The sequence below is a fragment of the Macrotis lagotis genome, chromosome 2, assembly GCF_037893015.1.
Source record: "Macrotis lagotis isolate mMagLag1 chromosome 2, bilby.v1.9.chrom.fasta, whole genome shotgun sequence".
Taxonomy (NCBI): domain Eukaryota; kingdom Metazoa; phylum Chordata; class Mammalia; order Peramelemorphia; family Peramelidae; genus Macrotis; species Macrotis lagotis.
The window spans coordinates 196,250,124-196,273,117 of NC_133659.1; the positions used below are offsets into that span (position 1 = coordinate 196,250,124).

A 22,994-nucleotide genomic window follows, 5' to 3' on the forward strand; every position below is an offset into this window, starting at 1 on the left:
CCGTCCGGCTCCTCACGCGGTGGTTGGCTTGTTTCTAGGGGCGGAGCGCACGGGAAATTTAAACTCGGAGCCGCGGCCGCGGGCGCGGGGGACGGCGGAGGTAGGAGGCGAGCGCGGGGAGCCCGAGGCCGGATGGGCGCCTCGAGACCGGGAGGGGAGAGGGAAGGGCCCCGAGCCGCAGGAGCCGGAGGCCGGCCAGCGCCAGGTGCGGGGTCCGGCGGCTTCGGGGAGAGCGCCGAGGAGCGCGGGCCGGGGCGGGCCTGGCGGGCGGGCGCGGGGGAGCCGGGCCGAGCCGCCGCCTTCCTCTCCTGCCCAGGTGCGGTGCCCTGGAAGCCGATGCCAGCCTCGAGGCTGCAGCCCCCGCGCCCCCGCCCAGGTAGGTGCCCAGGCCTGGCCTCCTCCCCGCCGGGGCCCGGAGCCCTTTCAGTCGCCTTGGACTCCGCCTGGCCATTTGGAGTTTCCCCGGCAAAGATCGCAGCAGTGGGCCTGCCATTGCCTTCCCTAGCCCAGCTTACAGGTGAGGAAACTGAGTCACGGGCTTCAGGGCCTTGCCTAGACTCTCGCAGTCGTCTCTGAGGCTGGATTTGAACTCCGGTCTTAAACTGATCGAGTCAAGCCCGTCTATTCACCGAGCCGCCTCAGGAAGGGGTTTATTTTGACCACTCTGGAGCAAAAGGAGACCCGGCCCTGGGCTTGAAAGTGAGACTTGGCTTCTTGCCATCCTTGTAAGCCTGCCTGCCCTAATCTTAGAGAACTCGCTTAGGGCCTCAGCTGCTGCGTCTGTAAAATGGGAGGATTAAGTCGGACGTCCTGGAGGACCCCTTCTTTCCACTTCTCCCAGGTTACTTGTATGCCTTGTTGCACCCTTAGCACCGTATGTTTCTTGACAATAAGAGACCGTTGCTTTTTTGGTCTGAGGCAAACGGTGAAGATGAGGATAGTAAGAAATGAGGAAGTAGTGGAATGTTCAGAAATAAAAGCTAATCTTAACTTTAACTCGGGTTCCTACTTTACCGGCCTATCCTCATCTATTAAGTACTTATTGTATGCTAGGCACTTGAGATACAAAGACAAAAGTGAAATGAGCCCTTGCCTTGAGGAACTTGCACTAAGTGAGGGGGAGAGATGGCATATGTTAAAATATAGATGCAAAATAGATATGAGATGGGGGTGGGGGAGTAGAATGAGGAAAGACTTCACATAGAAGATGTTTGTACTGAACCTTAAAGAAAATTGGAGACTTCTCAGAGGCATCTCAGGCGTGGGGGACAGTCAGGGCAAAGACATGGAGATGGGACATGGAATTCTGTGGATGAAGAACATTATAGATGGTCACTGCAAGTGGACGAGTAATATGTAATAAGGCCAGAAAAGTAGTTTGGGGCCAGGTTGTAAAAGGGCTTTAATTGCCAAACAAAAATTTATATTTTGATTCAGGAGGTAATAGGAGCTGCTAGAATTTATAGAGTAGGAGGGAGGGATTGTGAAAAATCAATGACATATAAACAAATGGAATTGTAACTTTAAATATTCAAGGCATCCAAGAAACTCATAAAGATCAGAGAAATGTAATTGTCAGCATTTTATCAAAAAGAAAACCAGCAGAAGGATGCATGAGCCAAGAATCTTGTCTGTGCAAACACTTCAGTGCCCAAAAATGTTTTACTTATTATTTCTTTTTACTAATTTTTCTCCTAGAGGCTCAAGTGCTCAGTTTGTTAGGAAAAAACCATAAAGGACCCACTGGTGACATGAGACAACCACTTTCTGGAAAGTCCTTCTACTTGGATCTTCCTGCTGGCAAGAATCTCCAGTTTCTGATGAGAGCTATTCAGCAGCTTGGTGGAGTGAGTGACAGATTTATCTTTTGGGAATGGGGGGGGGGGGGGACTTGGGAATGGGGGGGGGGACAGAGTGGTGATCTTGTGCCTTTTGGGGCTAAGAATTAGAGAAGGGAGTAGATTAGTGATTCACATTTGAAGCACTCTTAGGTATCTAATAAGTATTTTGTCTCAAAGAGTCAACAGTAGATTGTCAAAAATTAAATTTAATTAAATAGTATTTGTCTGCCATGTGAAGCCTTTTGGGAAGAGATAAAGAATAGATTTGGGATTTAGGAGAAGTGGATGAATTTTGAAATCATGCTAATAGTAACTTCTCAAAACTCCAAAAGTTTAGGTTAGTTGGATACTTTGAACTTAGCAAATAGTTAAATTGGAGAAAAGATATTAAGCAGAATTTAAAGAAGTCACATGAATAGATGCTGAGGACAGTACTCATGAGGCTCTATGTGGTCTTTGTCTTTAGAGATTGCATAGTGATCTACTGGTGCTTGGCTTAGCAGCAAGTAAACACAGAAGCCTAACTGGACAGAGTACAAAGGTTCCTTACCATCAGAATATTTGAGCAAAGATACCTTGGTATGGGGGATGGAATAAAGAGTTGCTGATCAGAAGTAATCTGATAAATAACATTGATTCTTCTCCCTAACTTCTGGCATTATAATAAAACCAATACTGACATAGAACTTTTAAGGTTTGCAAACCTCTTTCCAAATATTATTTCTTTAGATCCTTGCAACAGCCCTGAGAAGTTTGGGCTGTTATTGGCCCCATTTGGGTGTTCATTCTTATGCAAATTGAGGACAGTTATCTATATTAGTAATAGCCAGAACTTTTCCTTGGTGTGTTTTCTGAATAAAAGTAAGCCATTTGAAAGGGCTGGCTTTCCTTCTAACACCACCTGAAAAAGAACTGGAGGTTCTTCCATTGGAACTTACATATTGCCAAAAATCCTCTTCTTTGTTTTACTAAGCTCCTTTTTAAGAATAGTCTTCTCAGGGGGCAGCTAGGTGGTGCAGTGGATAAAGCACCGGCCCTGGAGTCAGGAGTACCTGAGTTCAAATCTGGTGTCAGACACTTAATAATTACCTAGCTGTGTGGCCTTGGGCAAGCCACTTAACCCCATTGCCTAGCAAAAACCTAAAAAAAAAAAAAAAAAAAAAAAAAAAGAATAGTCTCAGAATTAGAGATTCAGTTCTCATATGGGTCAGCTTACTTCACATTAAAAAAAAAACTTCCAATTTTCAAAAAAAATCCAATAAACATTTATCAAGCATTTTCTGTGCCCCAGACCCTGTGCTGAACACAGCCAGCTCTCTCACAGATAATTTGGAAGCCAGGGGTAAAAGAGAAGAGCCATAGTTGATCCAGTGTAGGATTAATATTTACTACCAGAAGAACAGCTCATCATCCACTGTCTACTGCTATGTCATCAGAAGCATCACCTCTGTACAAAGGGGTTTGTTTATAGTTTGGACTGATGTTCTCTGCCTGAGAGTTTTCTGCAGAGTTGCCCTCAGACTGTTTCAAAGCACTGACATGTCTTCATTTCTGTCTTAATGAGAGACAGAATTACCTTCCAGATCTTAGTACTGACTCTCCATTCTTCAACAGCAGCCTTTTTAAAATTAACTTTCCTCCCTCTGCTTTTAGGTGATTGAGAGCTTTCTAAGCAAGGAAGTAAGCTACATCATAACCAGCCGTAGGGAACCCAAAACAGAGAAGACTGTGTTGGGCCACCAGGGCTTCACCAGCCTTAGGAAAAGGAGGATGGAAATGACTGCTCCAGCTAATCCTAAAGGTGGCCTGAAGCTTGGGCCAAAACCCAAAGATACTGTAAGAATTTTTGAAGCTAGAGATTGAGGATGTAAACTTGCCTTTGTATAGCTTTAGGGGTGGGAAGAGCTGTGCCTGGGATATGGGTAATGGGTGTTGTGGTTATTGTTGTTATTCAGTGCCTCCTGCTTTCATTCGGGCTAGATTTCTCTTTTCTGAATTCAGAGGCTATGAATATCTCGTCACAGCTCAGTGACCCTGTAAATGTGGTAACATATCTTATCATTCCAAAAGTATATTTATCTATACAACTCTTTTACTGACAGACTCCATTCCTCTTTATACCACAAGTGGCAAATATGTTGACTTGGGTGTATATGAAAAGATCCCTGGAGAAGAGCTCACATACAAATACTTTTCCTTCTTCTGGTGGTTCCACCAGCTATAGTGCAAATATCCCAAAAACTCATCTTAATTACTGTCCTAACTTAAGTTTGTGCTAAATAATAAGCACCACAGTAATGATGATGATGATGAAGATAGCTAACATTTGTTTAGGACTTTATGTTGTCAAGATTTTTATAGACATTACCTCATTTGATATTTCCTGGGCATAAATTGGCATAGACCAGGTATGATGTGTACTGCAGATGGGAAGATATTAACAATTTTCTGCAGATTGGCCTCAATGTAGGGAGGCAGGATTATTATAAAGGCAAAAATTCTGAGCCTAGGACTTAAAACTTGTGCAAAGTTTTTTATGGCTTATAGTTGATGAAACAAGTGAGTCTTTAAAAAATGACTCCATTTGTAATTGTCTCGGAGACCTTCTAAGAGGATGAGATCTGACAACCAGAGAGGGACTTGAGGGACAGCTCTGCTTTTGGCTCCAGGGAAATCTGGTCTTCAGTTACACTGGGTTTACATTTCACTCCTTAAGCAGTGACTGCACCCTGAAATAAAGAACATCCTCTTCTAGGGAAGGTGTAGCAAGACTATAGTTTTAAACTATACCTAGTGCTAGGTAAACATCAACTCTGAAATTTCACTTTATCCTTTTTCCTTAGCAGGTTCCCATGAGCAGAGGGAAGGAGTTGTTGCAAAAGGCCATCAGAAATCAGGCAAGCTTGGGAAGGGCAGTAATGTGGGAGGCTTGTTCCTGCCCTGAATTCTTTGGCTTTTCCTGAAAGCTACCATGGGATGGCATGGGCCTGTGGGTTTGACAGATGTTGCCAATTTTTACCTAAAAAGGAGAGTAAATGTGCTTTCCATCTTCATTTAGCAAAATGAGGGAGTCGTGTGAAGTGGAGTAGAGAGAAAGCTGTCTCTGTGGTTAGAAAACCTGAGTTCAAATCTTACTTCTGACACTTTTTTAACCTCTGTGACATTAGAAAAGTCACTGATCTCCCCCTGGCCTTAGTGTCCTCATCTGCAAAATGAGAGGTAGATACCTCATCCCTTTTAGCTCTAAATCTATGATCCCATGATATATTGTGTGAGCTGCTAGATTTTGAAAGGCATTGGGTGGAGAAAAATCATTGTCAGATTCAGTTATCCACAGATTATTTCTGAGACACTTTCCGTCTGTTATCTCACTCTGTCTACTGTTAACCCCACAGAATAAAGAGGCTTCAAAAGATAAAGACTGGGGGAAGCTAGGTGGCGTAGTGGATAAAGCACTGGCCCTGGAGTCAGGAGTACCTGGGTTCAAATCTGGTCTCAGACACTCAGACACACCTAGCTGTGTGGCCTTGAGCAAGCCACTTAACCCCGTTTGCCTTGCAAAAAACCTAAGGGGAAAAAAGATAGAAGACTGAAATGTCACTCAGACTTCTAGGTGTATGTTCTAATTGGTTTGGTGATATCCGGGGAAGCAGCTTGCATGAACTTATCAGTTGCATGAACTTAAGTAAATCGCCTCTCCTTGTAGATCTCATTTCCTTCATTGTTTCACATGCCTCTGGGTTATGGAAGAAAAATTTTTATTTTTAAGTATGTCACCATTTGTTGTCCTCATGATTGTATGATGGAGGTCTGGAAAACCCTATTGTCCTGATTCTTGTGCCTGGGGATACCTTGAGTGTCTAATTCTTGTTTCCTCTTTTCAGGGTAGCACCAGTAGCAGCCCTGGTAGTAGTAGCAGCCTTCTGACCAATGCCCGATCCTGGGGAGTGCAGATCCTCCATGTTGATGGTACCTTCTAGCCCTCTTCCTTTTTTTTTTGTGATCAGCATGGGATGGGAATTAATGAATTTGAGGGAAGAAGTGAATTTCTATGGGGCAGATCACAAATGGTTTGGTCATGAGAAGTTGGGACATAAATTATTTTAAAATTTTATTTACTAATTTTTTAAGTTACATCAATGCCTTTAAAAAAATACCTACCATACTTATTTTTAGTACATCCCCTCTTGTAACAAGGCAATGCAGTTAAGAAAAACCAACTCTCATGGCAACTATATATACCCATCATTCTGCAATGATAGACCTACATACCCTTGCTGTGAAAATGGATCTGTTTCAGGTTCGGGCCTAGGGAACCTAGACTGGTCATTGCATTGAATCTGAGACCTTTTAATGTTTTTTATCTGCATTTTTATAGTCATTGTGTATATTGTTCTGTTGGTTCTTTTTTATACTGCTTCAGTTTATACAAGTCTTGCCTTGTTTCAGGGGTTTGTTTTTCTTGTTGTTTCTGTAGAGAAGGAGAGAATGTGGATTTAAAAATAAAATGACATTGAATTTTTTTTTAAAAAAGCAAGAAAAAAGTAATACTGGTACAGTGCTGGAGAGAAGCAAATATCCTGTTTTTTACATTCATTCAGCCAGTCTATAAGTATTTATTAAGCTGTTTCCTGGGCACTGTGCTAGATACTGTGGGTAATGAGGCAAATATGAAATAGTCCCTGCCCTCCAGGAGCTTACAGGAAGGACACGAGTCCCAAAATCAAGTCTCTTTCTGCTTCTCAGAATTCCTCATTTTCTTATGTCTTAATTCATGAATTCTCATAGTATAGTAATATTCTATTACATTCACATTCCCCAGTCAATGAGCACCTGCTTATTTTTAGGTTTTACTGCTGAAAATAATCTCAATAAGGATATTTTCAGGTATATAGGACTTTCTTTCAGTTTTTGACCCCTTTGAGGTATTTTTACAGTAGGAGAATGATCTAGTCAAAGGATATGAATAATTTAGTTGTGTTTCTCCCATAATTTCAAAGTGTTTCTCAGAACAGTTGGATCACTCGATAGCATCACCCATAGTTTATTAGTGTCCCTGTCTTCACAAAGTCCTTCCAGCATAGTCTATTTCTGGATTTTATCATCTCTGTCAGTTTACAGAGTATAAGATGAACCCTCAGAATTGTTTTAATTTGCATTTTTCTTATTGTTGGTATTTTGGAGCATTTTTTCTTTAGAAAGTTGTTCATATCCACTACCAATTTTTGTCGAATGATTTTTCATGTATATGTATCAATTTCCTTTATATTTTACATATTTGACTTTTATCAGAAATAACTGATACACAAAGGTGGGTTTTTTGTTTTATTTTGTGAAGATATCACAGGAGTTATTGCATCCCCAAATATTTTATCGGGTATTTGAAATGGTCATAGAATGAATATATATGACTTTACTCCTGCAATTATAGGTCTAAGTCTGGAAATGCCAGTTTTAGTCATGAAGAACTGGTTTCAAAACCTGCCTCAGATACTTAGTGTCTGTGACTCTGCACAAGTCATAACTATGCCTTCCACTTTTTCCTTCTATAAAATGGAGAGAAAAATACCTCATATGATTGTTTTAACAATTATAAGAGGTGATATATACATATATATTCACATACCTATGTATGATTGTATGTATATATTTGTATGTAGTGTTTTGTAAACCCAGCACTTAAAGTAAAATTTCTTCTCATCCTAAATTTTAAATTTACCCTCACAAGCACTGTGTGCCTATCAGTTCTGAGTATCCTTGATCTAGAGGGGCTTGGAATCGCTGAAAATTAAAATTTTCCCAAATTCTTTGCATTTTTTTGTTTCTGATGGATTAAGTCCTGGAATGGTTAGTCCCCTGTCCTCTGAAAAGATCCCTGTGCCCTTGAAGTTATTCCTCTGGCTCAACCATCTGGGGCCGTTATTCATTCACATTTGTGAGAAGATCTTGATTTATACTAAGCCAAGTGTTTTTTTTTTTCTTTCAGTCTGGGGAACAAAGGATTCTCAGGAGCACCAGCCCACCCTTAGGCCATTTTCTCTTATTTTCTTTCAGAAGTTGTAAGAGCTCTAGGTAGCCAGAAGGTGGCAGACAAAGCCATTAGAGTCCGTGAAGCAGGATTTGGGGAATAATTAATTCCTTGGGATTCCAGGACAGGTTATACTAGAGAAATGAGGACCAGGACTCTTTGGCCCACAATCCCTCTTTTTTTTCCCTCCCAATAGAAATGTTGATGCATGTACAGCAGCTGTGCCTTGGCATTTTGCATATGACTGAGCAAGAACAGAAGAAGCCAAAGGTGGGTTTGAAAGGGTTGGGGAGTCTTAGTAGGTCAGTGGTTTCTGAACTTTCAAGTCTGTTAATCATTTGGGTAATTCAGTAGACCATCCAAATGATTTATTCTCACTTGTTAGGCCTTCTCCCTCAAAATGCCTTTGGATTGATCCCAGCTCTAATGTATATTACCTGTATGAACTTTGGTAAATCATTTAACCTTTAGACTTCAATTCTCTTTTTTGAAAAAGTTCAGGGGGTAGGATGAAATTACTTCCAAGGTCCCTTCCAGCTCTAAATCTATGTTCCTTCAACTTTACTCCTCGCTATCTGACATAGAATAAACCTTATTCCTTTTCTTTTCTCCTTATGCTCTCTGGGAAATTCATATAGATACCAGAAAATCCTATCCTGCCATTTTGTACCAACCCATGGGGAACCTGAAGGGTCCCCTTGAGCCACCAGTGATCTGCACACCACATCTGGAGAACTACTGCTCTTAGTGAAAATCTTGAACATAAATTTCCTTGGAGTCAAGAGAATAGTTAAAGAGATCAGTGCTTGGGGTTACCATAGACTAGAGAGGAAATTTAGAAAATGTTTCACTTTTTATAAACTTTTTTTTGAATTAGGATTATATACACAGTACTAAAAGATTCCCTATTGATTTAATCCCCTTCTTCCACCCTCCTCTTGAAGAAGCAGCATTGAGACAAGGGGCTATACACCAGACTAGACAGCTGTCCTCTCGATGTCCTTCAAGGCTATTCTAGCCACAAACTAGTTCAGCCAGCTTGGAAGGTTCCCATGAGCAAAGGGAAAAAGTTCTTGGATTTTACCAGTTCCTCCTAAAAGGGAAATATGGGAGAGAGGTAGCATGGATCACACAGTATGTCATTCCCTCTTACTTTTAACCTATCCTTTCTTCCCATTTAGAAAGTGTGTGCAGCAGTGGAATCAAGAGCTCCTAAAGGTCAGTGTGGAAACTTTTCATCATCTAATTGAAATTCCTCCATCTCTGCACACCTCTGACTCCCTGTGTGGTGACATCTGTCCTATACTATTTGTGGCAGAAAACAAGTCCAATCTATATCCATTCCTGACTCAAAAACACATTAATTCCCAGTGCTTTGTCAGCATAAAGATCTGGTGCCCTAATTTGTGGGTGGAGATGGCCTGCATCCTTTAATTCCACCTGAGGGACTGCTTCTAAGGAGGATGTTTTCAGGGGCCAGGGTTCTCAGGGCTCCTCTCTGAGTGCAGGTTTAGAACCAGAGTTGTATGCACAGTTGTCTATATGTTCAGATTCTCTGGCCGTGTTTAGCCGTGGAGTGAATTTGGATTTGAAACATGCTTTTTCCCTCTTCAATTCTGTAACATTTTAGGGTGGGCAGTTTGACAGCTGCTTTCCATTTTTAGAAATGCCAAACTCCTTGAAACTTGACAAACAGGCAGATTGACAGGATTTTTCTTCATCATCTTATTTTGGACAAAGAGAGTTTCTTTTGGAGATGCTCTTTAAGTGGCATTTACACATCCAAAAGCAGGAGCAAAGAAAAGTCACTTGGTACTAGTGTTTGAAATGCAAGGAAATCTTTGAGGGATTGATTTTAATCATTGTGTCTAAGTTAATTAGAAAAGAGAAGGAATCACCCAAAATATGATTAATGAAAGCTGCTGTCCTGAGACGAAAGAGCACTTTACTTTGATATTGTCAAGATCCTAAATTTGGATTGGAATGCCTAGTGATACTAGCCTTATTTTGAAATCCAGGGACTTTCTGGTTGCTTTTCAGATCCCTTTTTAGCTGATACTCTACCCCCTCATTCCTAGCCATCACTTGTTTACCCATACTATCTAAAACTCTTCTGTCACCAATTCAAGCCCTCTCTGATCTCCAAATTAGATCTCACCTTTCCAACACCCCTACCTCCCAAAAAGGAATGAGATTAGAGGGTAGCATCACCATCCAGGATTAGGCATTTGTTTAGGAAACTACTCCTTCCTGTCTTCCCTCTACTGGTATATGTGTCCCTGAATTGAGTAAAGACTGATTAGCCCCCCAAGTTTCTATAGGTGGACTGCATCAGGAGTAGCCTTATGTTTAGATTTCCCATCTTATTTACCCAGTAGACTTCTTTGGCTTTATAAACATCTTAAAGTAATAGTAGGTGAATTTTTTTACTTGGTGATTTCTAAACCCAAATTTAAAAATTTTTTAGGTGGTTTCATCAGCCATATTTTTGTTTTGAGACTTCACTTCCCATTATATAGCCTGGATTTCTTGACCCTGGCCTCTAAATATGACTGCTACTCCAGCTCTCTTTATGGTCTTATCTTTTGGGAGATTTTTAGTTGATGTCAGTCTTTGGGGAAGATCTAACTAACACTCATAACTCAGACAAAGTTATATGTGTGACTCTTTAACATAATTTGTAATGATAGTAGGTAGGGTGGGGTTTCTCCTACTTAACCTGGGTGTTTGTATCACAACTCATGTTAGCAGTCTGTTTTATTTATTGGTTTCCTGAATATGTTCTTAGAGTGTTTCCTATTCCATTACATATCACTAGTTCTCTCTCTGGAAACCACAGAACTGTTAATATTATCCAAGTGAAGGAGGGAAGAAAAGAAAAGTAGAAAACTTATTCCTTGCCAAATGGAAAGACCCATCGCAATCTGTCTTATTTTTCTAACTCATGAGAGCCTTTCAGACTTTGGCAAAATTTCCCTTTCTCTCCCTGTACATCCTGTTTATAAAGAAAACCCCCTCCAAGTCTGATCTGAGGACAAATGGCTGAATTTATGTGTTGTTTTCTTTCAGTGGCAAGACTAAAAGTTCCATTCTTAAAGATTGAAGACATCAGCAGGTAAATCAGAAGCACTCCTATTGAATTCCCCTAATGCCTCCCTTTGAGACTCTGACCAAGGAAATGACTTGTCCAAGGTTGCACTGTAAAGGCCGACCTGGATTTCCTGAGACCCAGTGTATGTGTCTATTCCTCCTACTCAGAGAAAAACTTTTCCCCCACATGTGAATGTCAGAAACTAGTATGAGAACAATATTGATCTGATCTTTATCTCAGGTGATATTGTTCAACAAATGATGATACTCCCCTACCTTTAGTTGACTCCTGATGACTCAGGAGGTTGATTATTTAATGTGTGTATTACTGAGATTTCCAACTTTAAATATTTAATTTTTACTAATTCTTCTTATTTCTTTTAGGATTTATTCATACTTTTCTTCTTTTCCTGAGGGTATATGTGGACATTGAACATAGCTAACATTCATGGTCTAAAAGTTTTAAGAGTTTGGTATGGGAGGAGATTCATTCACTTAGCTTAAGTGAATTTTTGGCTTCTATTGTTTCTCTTTCTACTTAAGAATATTTGTACTTATTGTTGAGAGATGGTTGTTTTTTGTAGGGTTTTTTGGATATTTATAGGCATTTTTTTAAGGTTTTTGCAAGGCAAATGGGGTTAAGTGGCTTACCCAAGGCCACACAGCTAGGTAATTATTAAGTGTCTGAGACTGGATTTGAACCCAGGTACTCCTGACTCCAGGGCCGGTGCTTTATCCACTGCGCCACTGTCCCTGTTTATAAGCATTTTTCAAAGAACTTTTGTCTCATCTCATTTAATTCTTACAATGAATGCTTCTGTGACTTAAGTTTAAGTAATTTGCCTACAGCCATACAACTAGCTAATCAAAGTGCCAAGACTAGAATCTGATTCCCAACCCTTTCTGTCATTATATTTGTCTCTTCTTACAAGGGCTAATGAGGCAAGGCTAACCCTTTGTTAGACCAATGTGATTACCTACAAAGATGAATTTCTGCTCCCTGAAGCACAGGGATTCCTTGGCATACTATCAACTGAAAGTAACTAAGAGGGACATAGCACACCTCCCAAAGAAAGATGTCTTTTCTACCCTTGTCAGTAGTCAGGGAAGAGGTTTAATGTCACCCAGGGGATTTCGGGCAGTAGGGGCAGAAAATCCTGTGAATGGAAGGAGTATGTGTCTGTGCTGAAAATATGTAAGTAATCAGCTCTGAAGTATTTACACTAATGCTTAAGATCAAAGCCAGGAATAAATCCAAAATAGCACATTCAGAGAAAAAAATCTTAATTATTAACAGTACTCAAGTGCAAAGAGCACTGATCTCAGTCAGAAAAAACCAAGGCGCCAGCCCTACCTAGATTACTTCTTAGCATCATGATTGTGGTTGAATGAATCCCTTCATCTCCATTTCTTTATGAGTCATAGGATGAGAATCATTTCTGTCATGTTTTCCTTCACAGAGTGATTGAGAGGGTCATATAAAAAGGTTGACATGCAAATACCCTGTAATCTAAGAGAGTTCAGTGTATGTACAATATTAATATTCTTGAAACTTTTCTTATAGCCCTGAATCTACAGAGATAGTGCTATATTGAATCTGTATCATGAGTAATCCTAGGACTACTCAGTTCCCTTGGAAGGCAACTCAGAAGGCATTTTACAGATAATGACATTGAGACCAAGGAGGTTTGGTGACTAGTCCAAGGTCACTCAGATGAACTGGAGAACCACTATGACTTTGTACTCTTGCAGAAATATTTTCTCTTTGGCTTTTATCTGAATCACTTTGTAAACAAAAAGCACCTGATTATGTCCACTTTGTATTGTAATGAAAAGGAGAGCTGATCTGTACAGAGACCTTTTGTGTTTCTTTAGTTCCTTTCAGTTGAGTAAATCCTGAAATCCTTTTAGCCTTCTGTGTCTCCAGTAAGCATCCAGACTGATGCTCAGATGCAAACACTAACAGAAAGAAAGCCTACTCTTAAAGATAGAAAAGAATGAGATTGGTGAATGAATGGCACATTTTGCCTCTTCTTGGACTCAAAGAACTTTTCTATTTAAGGCTGTGTTCAATGACATAGTTTCAAGTCTTATCTTAGAGTCTGGAATTTCTAAAAATCAACTTTTTACTTGCTTTTTTATTTGAATTTGCATGTTCAGAATGAGAACTTAATTCTCTGAGATATTGAGTGTCTTTAGACATGATGCTAAAATCACACTGTGAAGATCTCATTGTCAAGTCTTTGTTACCCCACTCCCTCTCATTGAAATTTCCTGTTCAAACTTTTCTATTGATCCTTGCACAATACTGGAAATAGATTGTATCTTCTTGGAAGGTGAAAGTGCTAAAAACATAATCTTAGAACTTCTCTTTCTTTGTAACCTTGTTGGGAAGGATAGATAGGTGACTCAGTGGATAGAGCACTGGCCTTGGAGTCAGGAGGACAGAAATTTGAATTCAGCCTCAGATAATTACTAGCTGTGTGACCTTGGGCAAGTCACTTAACCTTGATGGCTTCACATTCAGGCCATCTCCACTCATCCTGATTCTTATCTGACCACTGGACCCAGATGACTGTGGAAGAGAAAATGAGGCACAGCACCCTTTCACTTATATCCAGTTCATGTGCTTGTCATGGCATCATCTCTCCAATGTCATGGTCTTCTTTGAAAATGAAGGTCAAGCATTATTATAACCTTGTTGGGAGAAGTGAGGAGGACTCACCCTTCTGAAAAAAAATCATCTGTTTTCTGCTGGGTCTTTGGTCATCTTCTCGCTTTATACTTTTTTCTTGTGATGACTTTGTCCATTCCCAGGGTTTCAGTGATCTCTTCTATATTAATGATTTGAAAAATTTATGGACTTGGGTCTCACACTTGACATTCTTTCAATATCTCACATGTCCAATCAAACTTATCTTCTTCCCAAATCTCATCTGGCCTCATTTCTCTATTTCTGTTGAAGGCAGTTTTCTAATCTCTTAGGTTCAAACTTAAGTCAGCTTTGACTCTTTCCTTCCTTTTATCTTTCTTCTCTCTACTCCCATTGCTACCATCACTATTACCATCCTAATTTAGGCTCTTGTCTAAACCAGTATAATAAGTCCAACTAGACTTCCAGCTTTTAACAGCTACCTTTTCAAATCCATCCTCAACACTGCTGCCAAAGCAATGTTGCTAATGCTTTGTCAGGCCTTGTTCAGAGACTTCAAGCAGCCCCCACTGCCTACAAGATATGGAACACAATTTCCTAAGTTTGGCATTAAGGAGGGCACAGTTTGGCTTCAAGTGACTTTCCAGCTTGATTCTATGCCCCCCTTTATTTTCTTCCATGCCAATCAGATGCAAGGGCATTCGGTACCTTGGTTCTCCTTCTTGCTTCTTATTTCTATGTGTCCTGGATTCTGTGCTGCTGAGGACAGACCTTTTCCCATCCTGGCCATCTTCTCCCCAAAAGGCTTCCTGAGTCCCTCCTGTACTAGAAAGCAATGATCTTTGCTTTCATAAGCCTCTTGTCGGGGCAGGAGTCAGGAGTCCCTGGGTTCAAATCTGGCCTCAGACACTTAATAATTACCTAGCTGTGTGGCCTTGGGCAAGCCACTTAACCCCATTTGCCTTGCCAAAAAAGAAAAACATAAGCCTCTTGTCTCTTTTATCTCTTTTGTGTCATGCCTTTACTTTATTACATTCTAGTTTGTATTATGTACTTTTTCTTCCCTCATCTATGATCTGTTCCTTTGAGAGCAGAGACTATCCCAGATAGAAGTATAGTGAACTTGCATCAAATTGGCACCTAATCAATACTGAACCCTCTTTAACTTGAATAAATGAAGATTCTGTTCAAATTGATCAGATATGAGTGATGCATTCAGGGGACCTATGTCTGATTCTTCATTTTTGGTGACCTTGGACAAGCACCTTCACTTATGTGTTTCCCCTTGTCTTTTCCAGTTCTGAATTCTTTAACCCTCTGATCCATGTCTTTGGGTTGGTAATAATACAGCTGACATTTATCCAGAACTGACTTTGTCCTGGATTTACAATCATTTCATTTGATCCTCACAACCACCCTGGAAGGCAGAGGCTACGATTACCCCTATTAACTCCCAGGTCCAGTGCTTTATCCTCTGCACCACCCAGCTTCCTCCAGCAACTTACTGAAAGACTCAAAAGTAATAATGAAAGGGGCGGCTAGGTGGCGTAGTGGATTAAAGCACCGGCCCTGGAATCAGGAATACCTGGGTTCAAATCTGGTCTCAGCTGTGTGGCCTGGCCTTGGGCAAGCCACTTAACCCCCTTTGCCTTGCAAAAAACCTAAAAAAAAAATTTAAAAAACCCAAAAAAGTACTAATGAATGTAAAGTATTTTGAAAAGTATTTAAATGTAATCATGTAGAAATTATTGATATTATTTTTGCTTTGAAATTAAAAAAAATTAAATTAAAATTTGAGTATGCAATTTAAGATTGTTCCAGTGGACCTGGAATGTGAATTGGTCTAACTTCCTTTCCTTGGCCTCCTCCAATTACAGGCAAACTTTGAAGTTTTATGAGTTTGATGTATTTTTGTTTTTCAGGAAATTCCAACCTTTCTACCATCAGTTCAAATGCTTTCCTGAGCTCAGCTTCCTGGGACCTCAAAACACCAGTCCATTTGAAACTGTGAGGACCTCCTTCCACAAACACAAAGCCAAGTAGGTTTTTCTGGCCTACTGCCTGGGTACTTGAACATGGAGGGGTGGACTGGTTTATAAAGATTTATTTTGGAGTTAACATCTATGCAGTTAGCAGGAAACGTAGACTAGCAAGGTGACATAACTTCCCTCACTTTGTGACATGAGATTAGTTTGTAGTCACTTTGGTCCTTAGCACCCTTAGTCCCAGCAATCCCTGGAAGTGCTCCCTACTGACTGACCTAAGTGATGCGCCAGGAGAGGAAAGATGAGGTGCATGTCTGCAGCCAAGGTAGGCAGCCCTGAAGGAGAAAGGAGAAATTCCTTCTAGACAAGAGCAGCTCCACAGCAGTTGTGGTCATCCACAACTGAGAGGATGGGGACTGAGACCTAGACCAAGGTGAGTGTTAGTCAGAAGAGATGGTGGGCAGGAGATTTCCAGCGGAAAACTGACACGATTTGATAAATAAATATAGGAGCCAGAAGAAGATATCAAAATTCATTTCAGAGCCTTGAGAGCCAGTGTGCATAAAGCATTCTCAAACTATGTTTGCTTATGGTGCAGTATTCATTGCCACAAAGGATAGTAGCACAGTGGACTTTTAAGTTAGTAACATAGTGTGAGAGTCAGGAGACTCAGCATTTGAAGTTTCCCATGACCAAAAGTAGCTGTTTTTGTCAAGTTCTGCTTGAGTTCAAGGTCTAGTACAGTTTGAGGTTAGTGTGCACCTGCCATAAGCAAGTTTTTTTTTTCTGAATATTTATCATAGTATATGGTGGATAAATAAAATTTATATTAAAATAACATTTATTTTATCTACAGTAACATCACATCAAAAATGTCACTGTTTTACAAAGGTCAGAAAGGCCAGCTGTTGCACACACCCCTAGATAGTGAGCTGACTTAGGGATTAGGAATACCTGGGTTCAGATTTGATTTCTGACATAGACTAATCAAACTTTATACAAGTTAGTTCCTAAATGCCCAAACCAGTCTCTAAGATTATATCATGCAGAACAGTTGTAGAGAAAGAAATTTCAGCTCTAAGAGAAAGAGAAGGAGAAGAAGGTCAGGGGCAAGAAAGGAGAGAGACTGTTTCAGTTACATTGGTCTGAGCTTCTTATGAGACATGGAGGAGCAAGGATGGAGCCTGGAGTCTGACTGAAATGGGGTGGGCTGGTGATATGAATGAGAAGCCGTCAATGTAGTCTTCACTCCCTGCCCTCCCAGAAAGAGGGAACCAGAGAAACAATGAGCTCCTGACTCTGCTATTTGGTACTTCGGTCATCTTAGGCAAGTGCTTCATCTCACTGACCTTGATTTTTCTTCTATATAAAATAAAGGCTTTGAATGAGATGATCCCTAAGGTCTTTTCTATCAATTAATCTTAGATCTTAAACACTTAGGATAAGGTGAACAAAGCATTAGTCACAGTCTGACTCTAGAAAGATGGGGAAAATGCTGCTGGAGGAGGGGGATAGTGGTTAGGAGGAAGAGCTTGAGATTTTACCTTTTTTGCTTTGTGGTCTTTGTTTCCCTTTGTCCCAAAAGACAAATTGGTTTGGTGGGTGGGCAGAATTTGATTCTTCACAAGTGGTCCTTTTTCTTTTCACAGATGCTTTCTCTGTACCCAGAGGTCAAGGGTTGGGTTGAAGAAGCCCACCCACGTCCACTGTTAGGAAGGAAGAAAGGCAGAGGTCAGAAGAGGAAGAGGTCTGACTCACAAGAGAGGGACCTCCAGAGTAGCTTCTACTTCCTTCTTAACCCCGATTCTTCTCTTAGCTGCCAAAACATAATAGACACAGAGAAGGATATGCTCAGCCTGAAGTAGATCTGTAAATGATAAATAGGGTTTTTACTCTTTATTGTCCTATTCCCAATGTCATCATCTCCCTTTCAGTTCCTGCAACCTCAGGGATAGTTGGATTGTAAATCAAATGGTTAAGGGTCCTCAGTGGTGTCTGGAGATATGAACCCTGGAAGAGACATAAGTGGGTGGCTTGGTCAAGACTCTCTCAAGCCGTCAGAATTTACTTGTTGTATTTCTATCCCTAGAGAGCCTGAAGGTGATGAACTGAGCCCCCAGTCTCCAGCCGGTACGGTGCCCAGGAGGAAGAAGGGGTACTGTGAGTGTTGCCAAGAGGACTTTGAGGAGCTCCATGTGGTAAGGCTGCTTCTGCAGCTGCCTGGGGTTTTACTAAGAGTCCTCCTTCTTGCCCAATAAATGTTACAATGACAACTAGAGGCAACTAGAGGGCCACAAAATCAAAGATCCCTCACCCCCTTTCCCTGCTAAGTCTCAGGCAGAGCCAGCACATCCACATCCTGTGGCTGTGCTCATGCTCCCACCATCAGCGTCTTAACATCTGGCTCTCACCTTCCAGGGAAAGCTCGATAGAGCCCTTGTGTGCAATGTGCAACCACCCTTTCATTCAAAGATCTGCATCTCTGCTTCTCATTTAGCATCTCCAAAGTGACCAGCACAGGTGCTTTGCCAGGGAAGCATCCAATTATACAGCAGTGGACCAGATCACGTCCCAGCTCAGTAATAACTTTGCTGAACTCTCCATTCAGATGCTGCCCCCCAGGTGAGTGAATTTTCCTTCGACTAAGGCACAGCAAAGTCATCTAAACCCACTCACTTGTCACTGACATCCTGCTTTTGATGTTCTCTCCCATTTCAAATGCTTGGGGAAGGATTGAAAAGAAATTGCAGGTTGTTGGAATCTGCCTGGGATGTTTCTCTCTCTCTCCTTCCCCTCCTTCTCTTCCTTTTTTGTGATTGTATCTGTGAACTTTGTGAATTCTCTTCCCTCTTGAGGAAAAGAAGAAACAGATCAGAGAAGGAAAGGGAAATTCTTCTTTTAAAAGGAAACTAAATTGACTCAGTTGAAATGGGAATATCACAGGTGAAGAAGGGGAATCTTGGGGACAAGAGGAAGAGACACCCTCCAGGACTCTGAGAAAACTTTGGTTTCTTCTGTGGAAAGCTGTGGGCAGCTCCTCCCTGACCCAGAGCTGTGGTTTCACCTCCTTCCTAATGCTGCTGCTTCTTCCACTGCCCTCTCCAGCAACCTCACTGTAGGATCCCTTTGTTTAGAACCATTAAACAGGATGCCCTCTCACCTGCTCCACTCTGGCTAGCTCTCACCACAAGGCTACAGAGCCAAGAGAAGGGGTTCTAGAAAACCAAGGCAGGTTTGAACATAGGAAACAGATGCCTCCCTCCCAGCTGTTTCACTGAGATGCATGAGAGGCTGAAGTGAGGGAGCACTGATTTTTTTTAGTTGGGAAAAAATGAGTCCTGCCATGGTAGCACATGCCCCAGTAGAGAAGCAAGCTTAGGTCTCTATTGTTTCTCACTGAGTCATCCTCTCTTCTCCCTCCCTGTGAGTCTATACTTGTGCTGATCAAGGAATTTTTCTTTGTAGGCCATTGGACTCTCCAGCTGTTGGTCTGGAACATCATGGTTCAGGTACTTTACAAGGATCAGCTCCTCCAAGCCAATTTCCAAATCCCAGGACAAATGGAGCACAAGGAAGTACTGAGAAGAAAGGAGATGACCATTTGTCATCTAATGCTCTTGACCTCTTGGCACCAGCCAAACAGACTAGTGATGGGAAAGGAGCCAAAGATTCCAAGAGGTTGGGGCAATTGTGTGAAACCCTTAGGAAGTTCTCAGGGGCACCATCACTTGTTCCCCAACTCACTCTGGCTTGTGCTGCTTCTGTGGAACTCTTGGCTGAACCCCATTGTTGTGACAGGCCAATAACCCCTCCTTTCCTTGGTGAGCAAGACAGGTCAATGACAGGCCATAAGCGGAAACTTCAGTCCCCTAATTGTAGGGCTGAGAAGAAACTTCGGGTGCCTGTTGATGCTCTGCCCTGTCCCAGCATTTCAGATATGCCTGTCTTGTTCCCTCTGGTAGCTGGGAAGGAACAAAGAGACACTTTATCTCCCCCTCCTAAATTGACCAGGAATTTAGACATTTTATTTGCCTCTCCAATTGGTACTACCCACAAGTCTATGTCTTCCCAGCACAGCACCCCTAGTAATCTTCAGAGAGATGCACTATACTCAGCTCTCCCAGGCTTGAAATTAGCCATAACAAAGGGGTCTGAAGGCATGGACCCTTTCTCCCTCCAAGAAGGAGCACAGAGGACCCCAAGGCTGTCTCCCTGTTGGGTCTCTAGCCCTTCCCTTCACCATTCCCAGTCTAGTTACCCACCCTGCCAAGCTGCACCCCTCCCCCTGACAACCTTTAGTTCTGAGAAGAATTTGCAGGGAACTAGTTTCCCATCATCATCAGAGGATGCAGTGTCCCCATCTCCTTGCCCACCATCAGAGAAACAAAATCTAGATGACACCTGGCACCCTGTTCCTTCTGAAGCCCCTGCCTCCCTCCTTCCCACTAAAGTTAGCTCTCTGCTGTTGGTGGAACACTGTTCTTCAGAGTCAGAATGGGACACACAACTCCTCTCAAAGCTAGAGAGGCCACAGGCTTCACGGGACCGCTCCTTGGATGCTGAGGGTCTCCGCCGGGCGCGGATTGTGATTCTAGACAGTGGCTATGAATCTCACCTCTATTCAGTTCTACAGCCCAAACCTGAGCTCAATTGGGAAAGGAAAGAGGAACAGAATCAAGGGAACTGCCGAACAGAGACAGATGGTGCCCCCTTTTTGACCTTTGAGACCTGCCTGGACACTTGGACCAGCTGAGTGAGCTCTTTGAAGCTAGTGGTTATAGAAAGTTGGGCATTTGTGTGAACCTAACCTAATATAATCTTGCTGACCTCCAGAAACTTCATGTCGATGGACTGGGCTGGCTGGGTTCAACTCAGCTCCTGATGCCTCATCTCTTCCACTTTTGATGTTCCTCAGCCATGAATCCACTGTCCATATATGCCTTTATTCATCCTTGACTAGGATGACCCCACCATTCTAAGAAACAAGACTGGCACAGAGAGAGAGAGATTGCACATAAAACAACAGGAGTTAGATTCATCTCAGTTTTCTATTACAGCCAAAGCATTTGCCCCTCTAAAAGGGCTAAGGTTTCTTCTAGATTTAGCCTTCCTTCCCATAAACATTTGGTTCACTTGTGCTTGATCTCCTTCCTCCCTCTATCTCCCTCAGAAACACACAAATCTGAATCAGGAGGGGGTTGGGATGATTGGGACTTGCCAAGCCCATGGAACTTCCTCCCAACACACTTAATTGGCTTCCAGCTCTGACCTTTCCCCTCCTTTCCAGGATGGGGCTGGGTAAGAAGCTGATGTCATCCTCCCCAGCCATTTCCCTAGGCTCAGTAGAGAGCCCACCCCCAATAACTTAGATGTCCTGCTTCTCTGAGATAATTGTCTTTACTCCACTTACTCCCCTATCACTCTCCTCACTCCTCTGAGCTCTTACTCCACTGCTGAACCATTAATCTGTAAATAGAGATGGATTTGATATTGATTCCTTGAATACTCCGGCCCCACACTTTTAATCTGCTGCAGTTCTCATTCTCTGTCTGTGTCTATCTCCTCCTTCCACTCATTCTTTTAATTGGAACTGCCTGAAGCTTGATGCTATTAAATGACTAAGTTTAGGGGAAGGTTGCCATGAAGACCCATGAAGACCTTAGTTATTAACTTGGAAATGAAATAATTGAATGTACAAGCCCCAGTCCCCTGTTAAGCATTCCTAAGTAAACAGAAATTTTAATTTTGTTATAAAGAATATAAATAAATAGATTTAACAAGGTGATGATCAATTGTGTATGTAATTCTTTATGTACACTATCTCATTTGATCTGAACAATTGCTGCAGTGGAAAGAGTGCTGAATTTAACATTGGAGGACCTGGGTTGAAATCCCAAATGGATAACTTTGGGCAAGTCTTGGAATCTCAACTTTCGCATCTGTTAAATTAGAGTTGTACTAGAATGTGGTTCCTTCTAGCTGTGAGACTTCTGGGCCTTAAAATAGGTTCTTTCCATTGAATACTATGGAACCCCTATGCAATTTTGTCCTCACCATTACTGTAGCTTGGCTTTTACAACATATGATATATTCTCAGCCAACCTTTCCATTAAGGCTCCTTTCCCCTCAGTGGGAGATGTCTGCACAGCACACACTGATCCTTTGTAGTGCCACTTCTGGACCATTAGTTCACCAGCATCACTTAGTTCTCATTTGAAGTCCTTAACATTGGACTATGCTAACTACTCCTTTACATCACCATTCTCACTTGTCTTTCTCTAGTACCAATTCCTCCATCTTCTGCTTGGCCTATTGCCATTATCTTCCACTATTTCATTATTAATAACTCAAGCCCAATGTTGTAAATTTCCTTATGCTATCACAGAGACCTGCATTTCTAACTTATGTACCTTATGACACCCCAAATTTCAAACTGGGTGTCCCATTCTCTCTAACCACAATCTTTTATTTGAGATTGTTCCCTTTGATAATGCCAGAAGTAAGGCTCTCTACTAACTCTAGCCAACTAGATCAATACAGACTTTACCAAAACTGTACATTTTGGCTCATCTTTCCTACTTCCTTTCCCTAAATATATAATCATAAATAAAATAATTCCTGATTCAGTCTTTCTCCAGTCATTGATAATACAGAACTAAATTACCTTTGACTTTTGCCTTTCAACCTCTATATCAAATTAGTCTCCAAGCAAACTTGATTCATTCATAATATCTCTCAAGTCTTCCCTTTTCCTTTTTACTTATTCTGTAGTTTGGAGCAACTAGATGGCACAGTGGATAGGGTGTCAGATTTAGAGTCAGGAAGACATCTTCCTGAGTTCAAATCCATTCTCAGATACTAGCTGTATGACCCTGGGCTCTTTGCCTCTGTTTCCTCATTTGTAAAATGAATTGGAGAAGGAAATGGCAAACCACTCCACTATCCCTGCCAAGAAAAATTCAAATGGAGTCTCCAATAGTCAGACATAACTGAAATGACCCAGCAACAAAAAGCCCTTTAGCTTTTCCCTTCATTATTGTATTAGTCTCTTCAACCTGTTCTACACACTGATGCACACAAGATGCCCCTTTTAACGTTATGCAGTATAGTGCTAGCAAATAGACAAAAAAGAAATCAAATGCATAAATGGGCAAATAGAAGATAAAATTATCCCTATTTGTAAACATCATGATGGTTTACTTGGAAAACTCCAGATTCAGCAAAAGAAATTAATTTAGAAAATTGCTTCAAGGGGCAGCTAGGTGGTGCAGTGGATAGAGCACTGGCCCTGGAGTCAGGAGTACCTGGGTTCAAATCCAACCTCAGACACTTAACAATTGCCTAGCTGTGTGGCCTTGGGCAAGCCACTTAACCCCATTTCCTTGAAAAAATCTAAA

At 41.5% G+C, this 22,994-nt stretch overlaps 1 protein-coding gene and 1 long non-coding RNA gene across 3 annotated transcripts; one reads left to right on the plus strand and one right to left on the minus strand.

The window, feature by feature from the left end:
* The first annotated feature begins 332 nt into the window (after window positions 1-332).
* On the plus strand, window positions 333-21,375 carry DBF4B (DBF4B-CDC7 kinase regulatory subunit). 2 transcript variants are annotated; one of them, XM_074224324.1, is made up of 12 exons: window positions 333-517; window positions 1,699-1,847; window positions 3,495-3,677; window positions 4,685-4,738; window positions 5,726-5,810; window positions 8,066-8,139; window positions 9,051-9,087; window positions 10,939-10,984; window positions 15,535-15,651; window positions 17,687-17,795; window positions 18,095-18,219; window positions 19,063-21,375. In XM_074224324.1, the coding sequence occupies exons 1-12, from the start codon at window positions 337-339 to the stop codon at window positions 20,348-20,350; spliced, it is 2,448 nt and encodes an 815-aa protein (XP_074080425.1). In that variant the 5' UTR covers window positions 333-336; the 3' UTR covers window positions 20,351-21,375. The 2 variants fall into 2 exon arrangements, with proteins under 2 accessions (XP_074080425.1, XP_074080426.1); XM_074224325.1 differs by having other exon boundaries at window positions 4,688-4,738.
* LOC141513965 (uncharacterized) lies at window positions 15,695-20,641 on the minus strand. The gene is made up of 4 exons (XR_012475914.1): window positions 20,425-20,641; window positions 19,342-19,559; window positions 18,274-18,446; window positions 15,695-17,303 (listed from the first exon to the last, which is right to left on the minus strand). It is a non-coding gene; the product is annotated as an uncharacterized LOC141513965 (long non-coding RNA).
* Window positions 21,376-22,994: the final 1,619 nt, after the last annotated feature.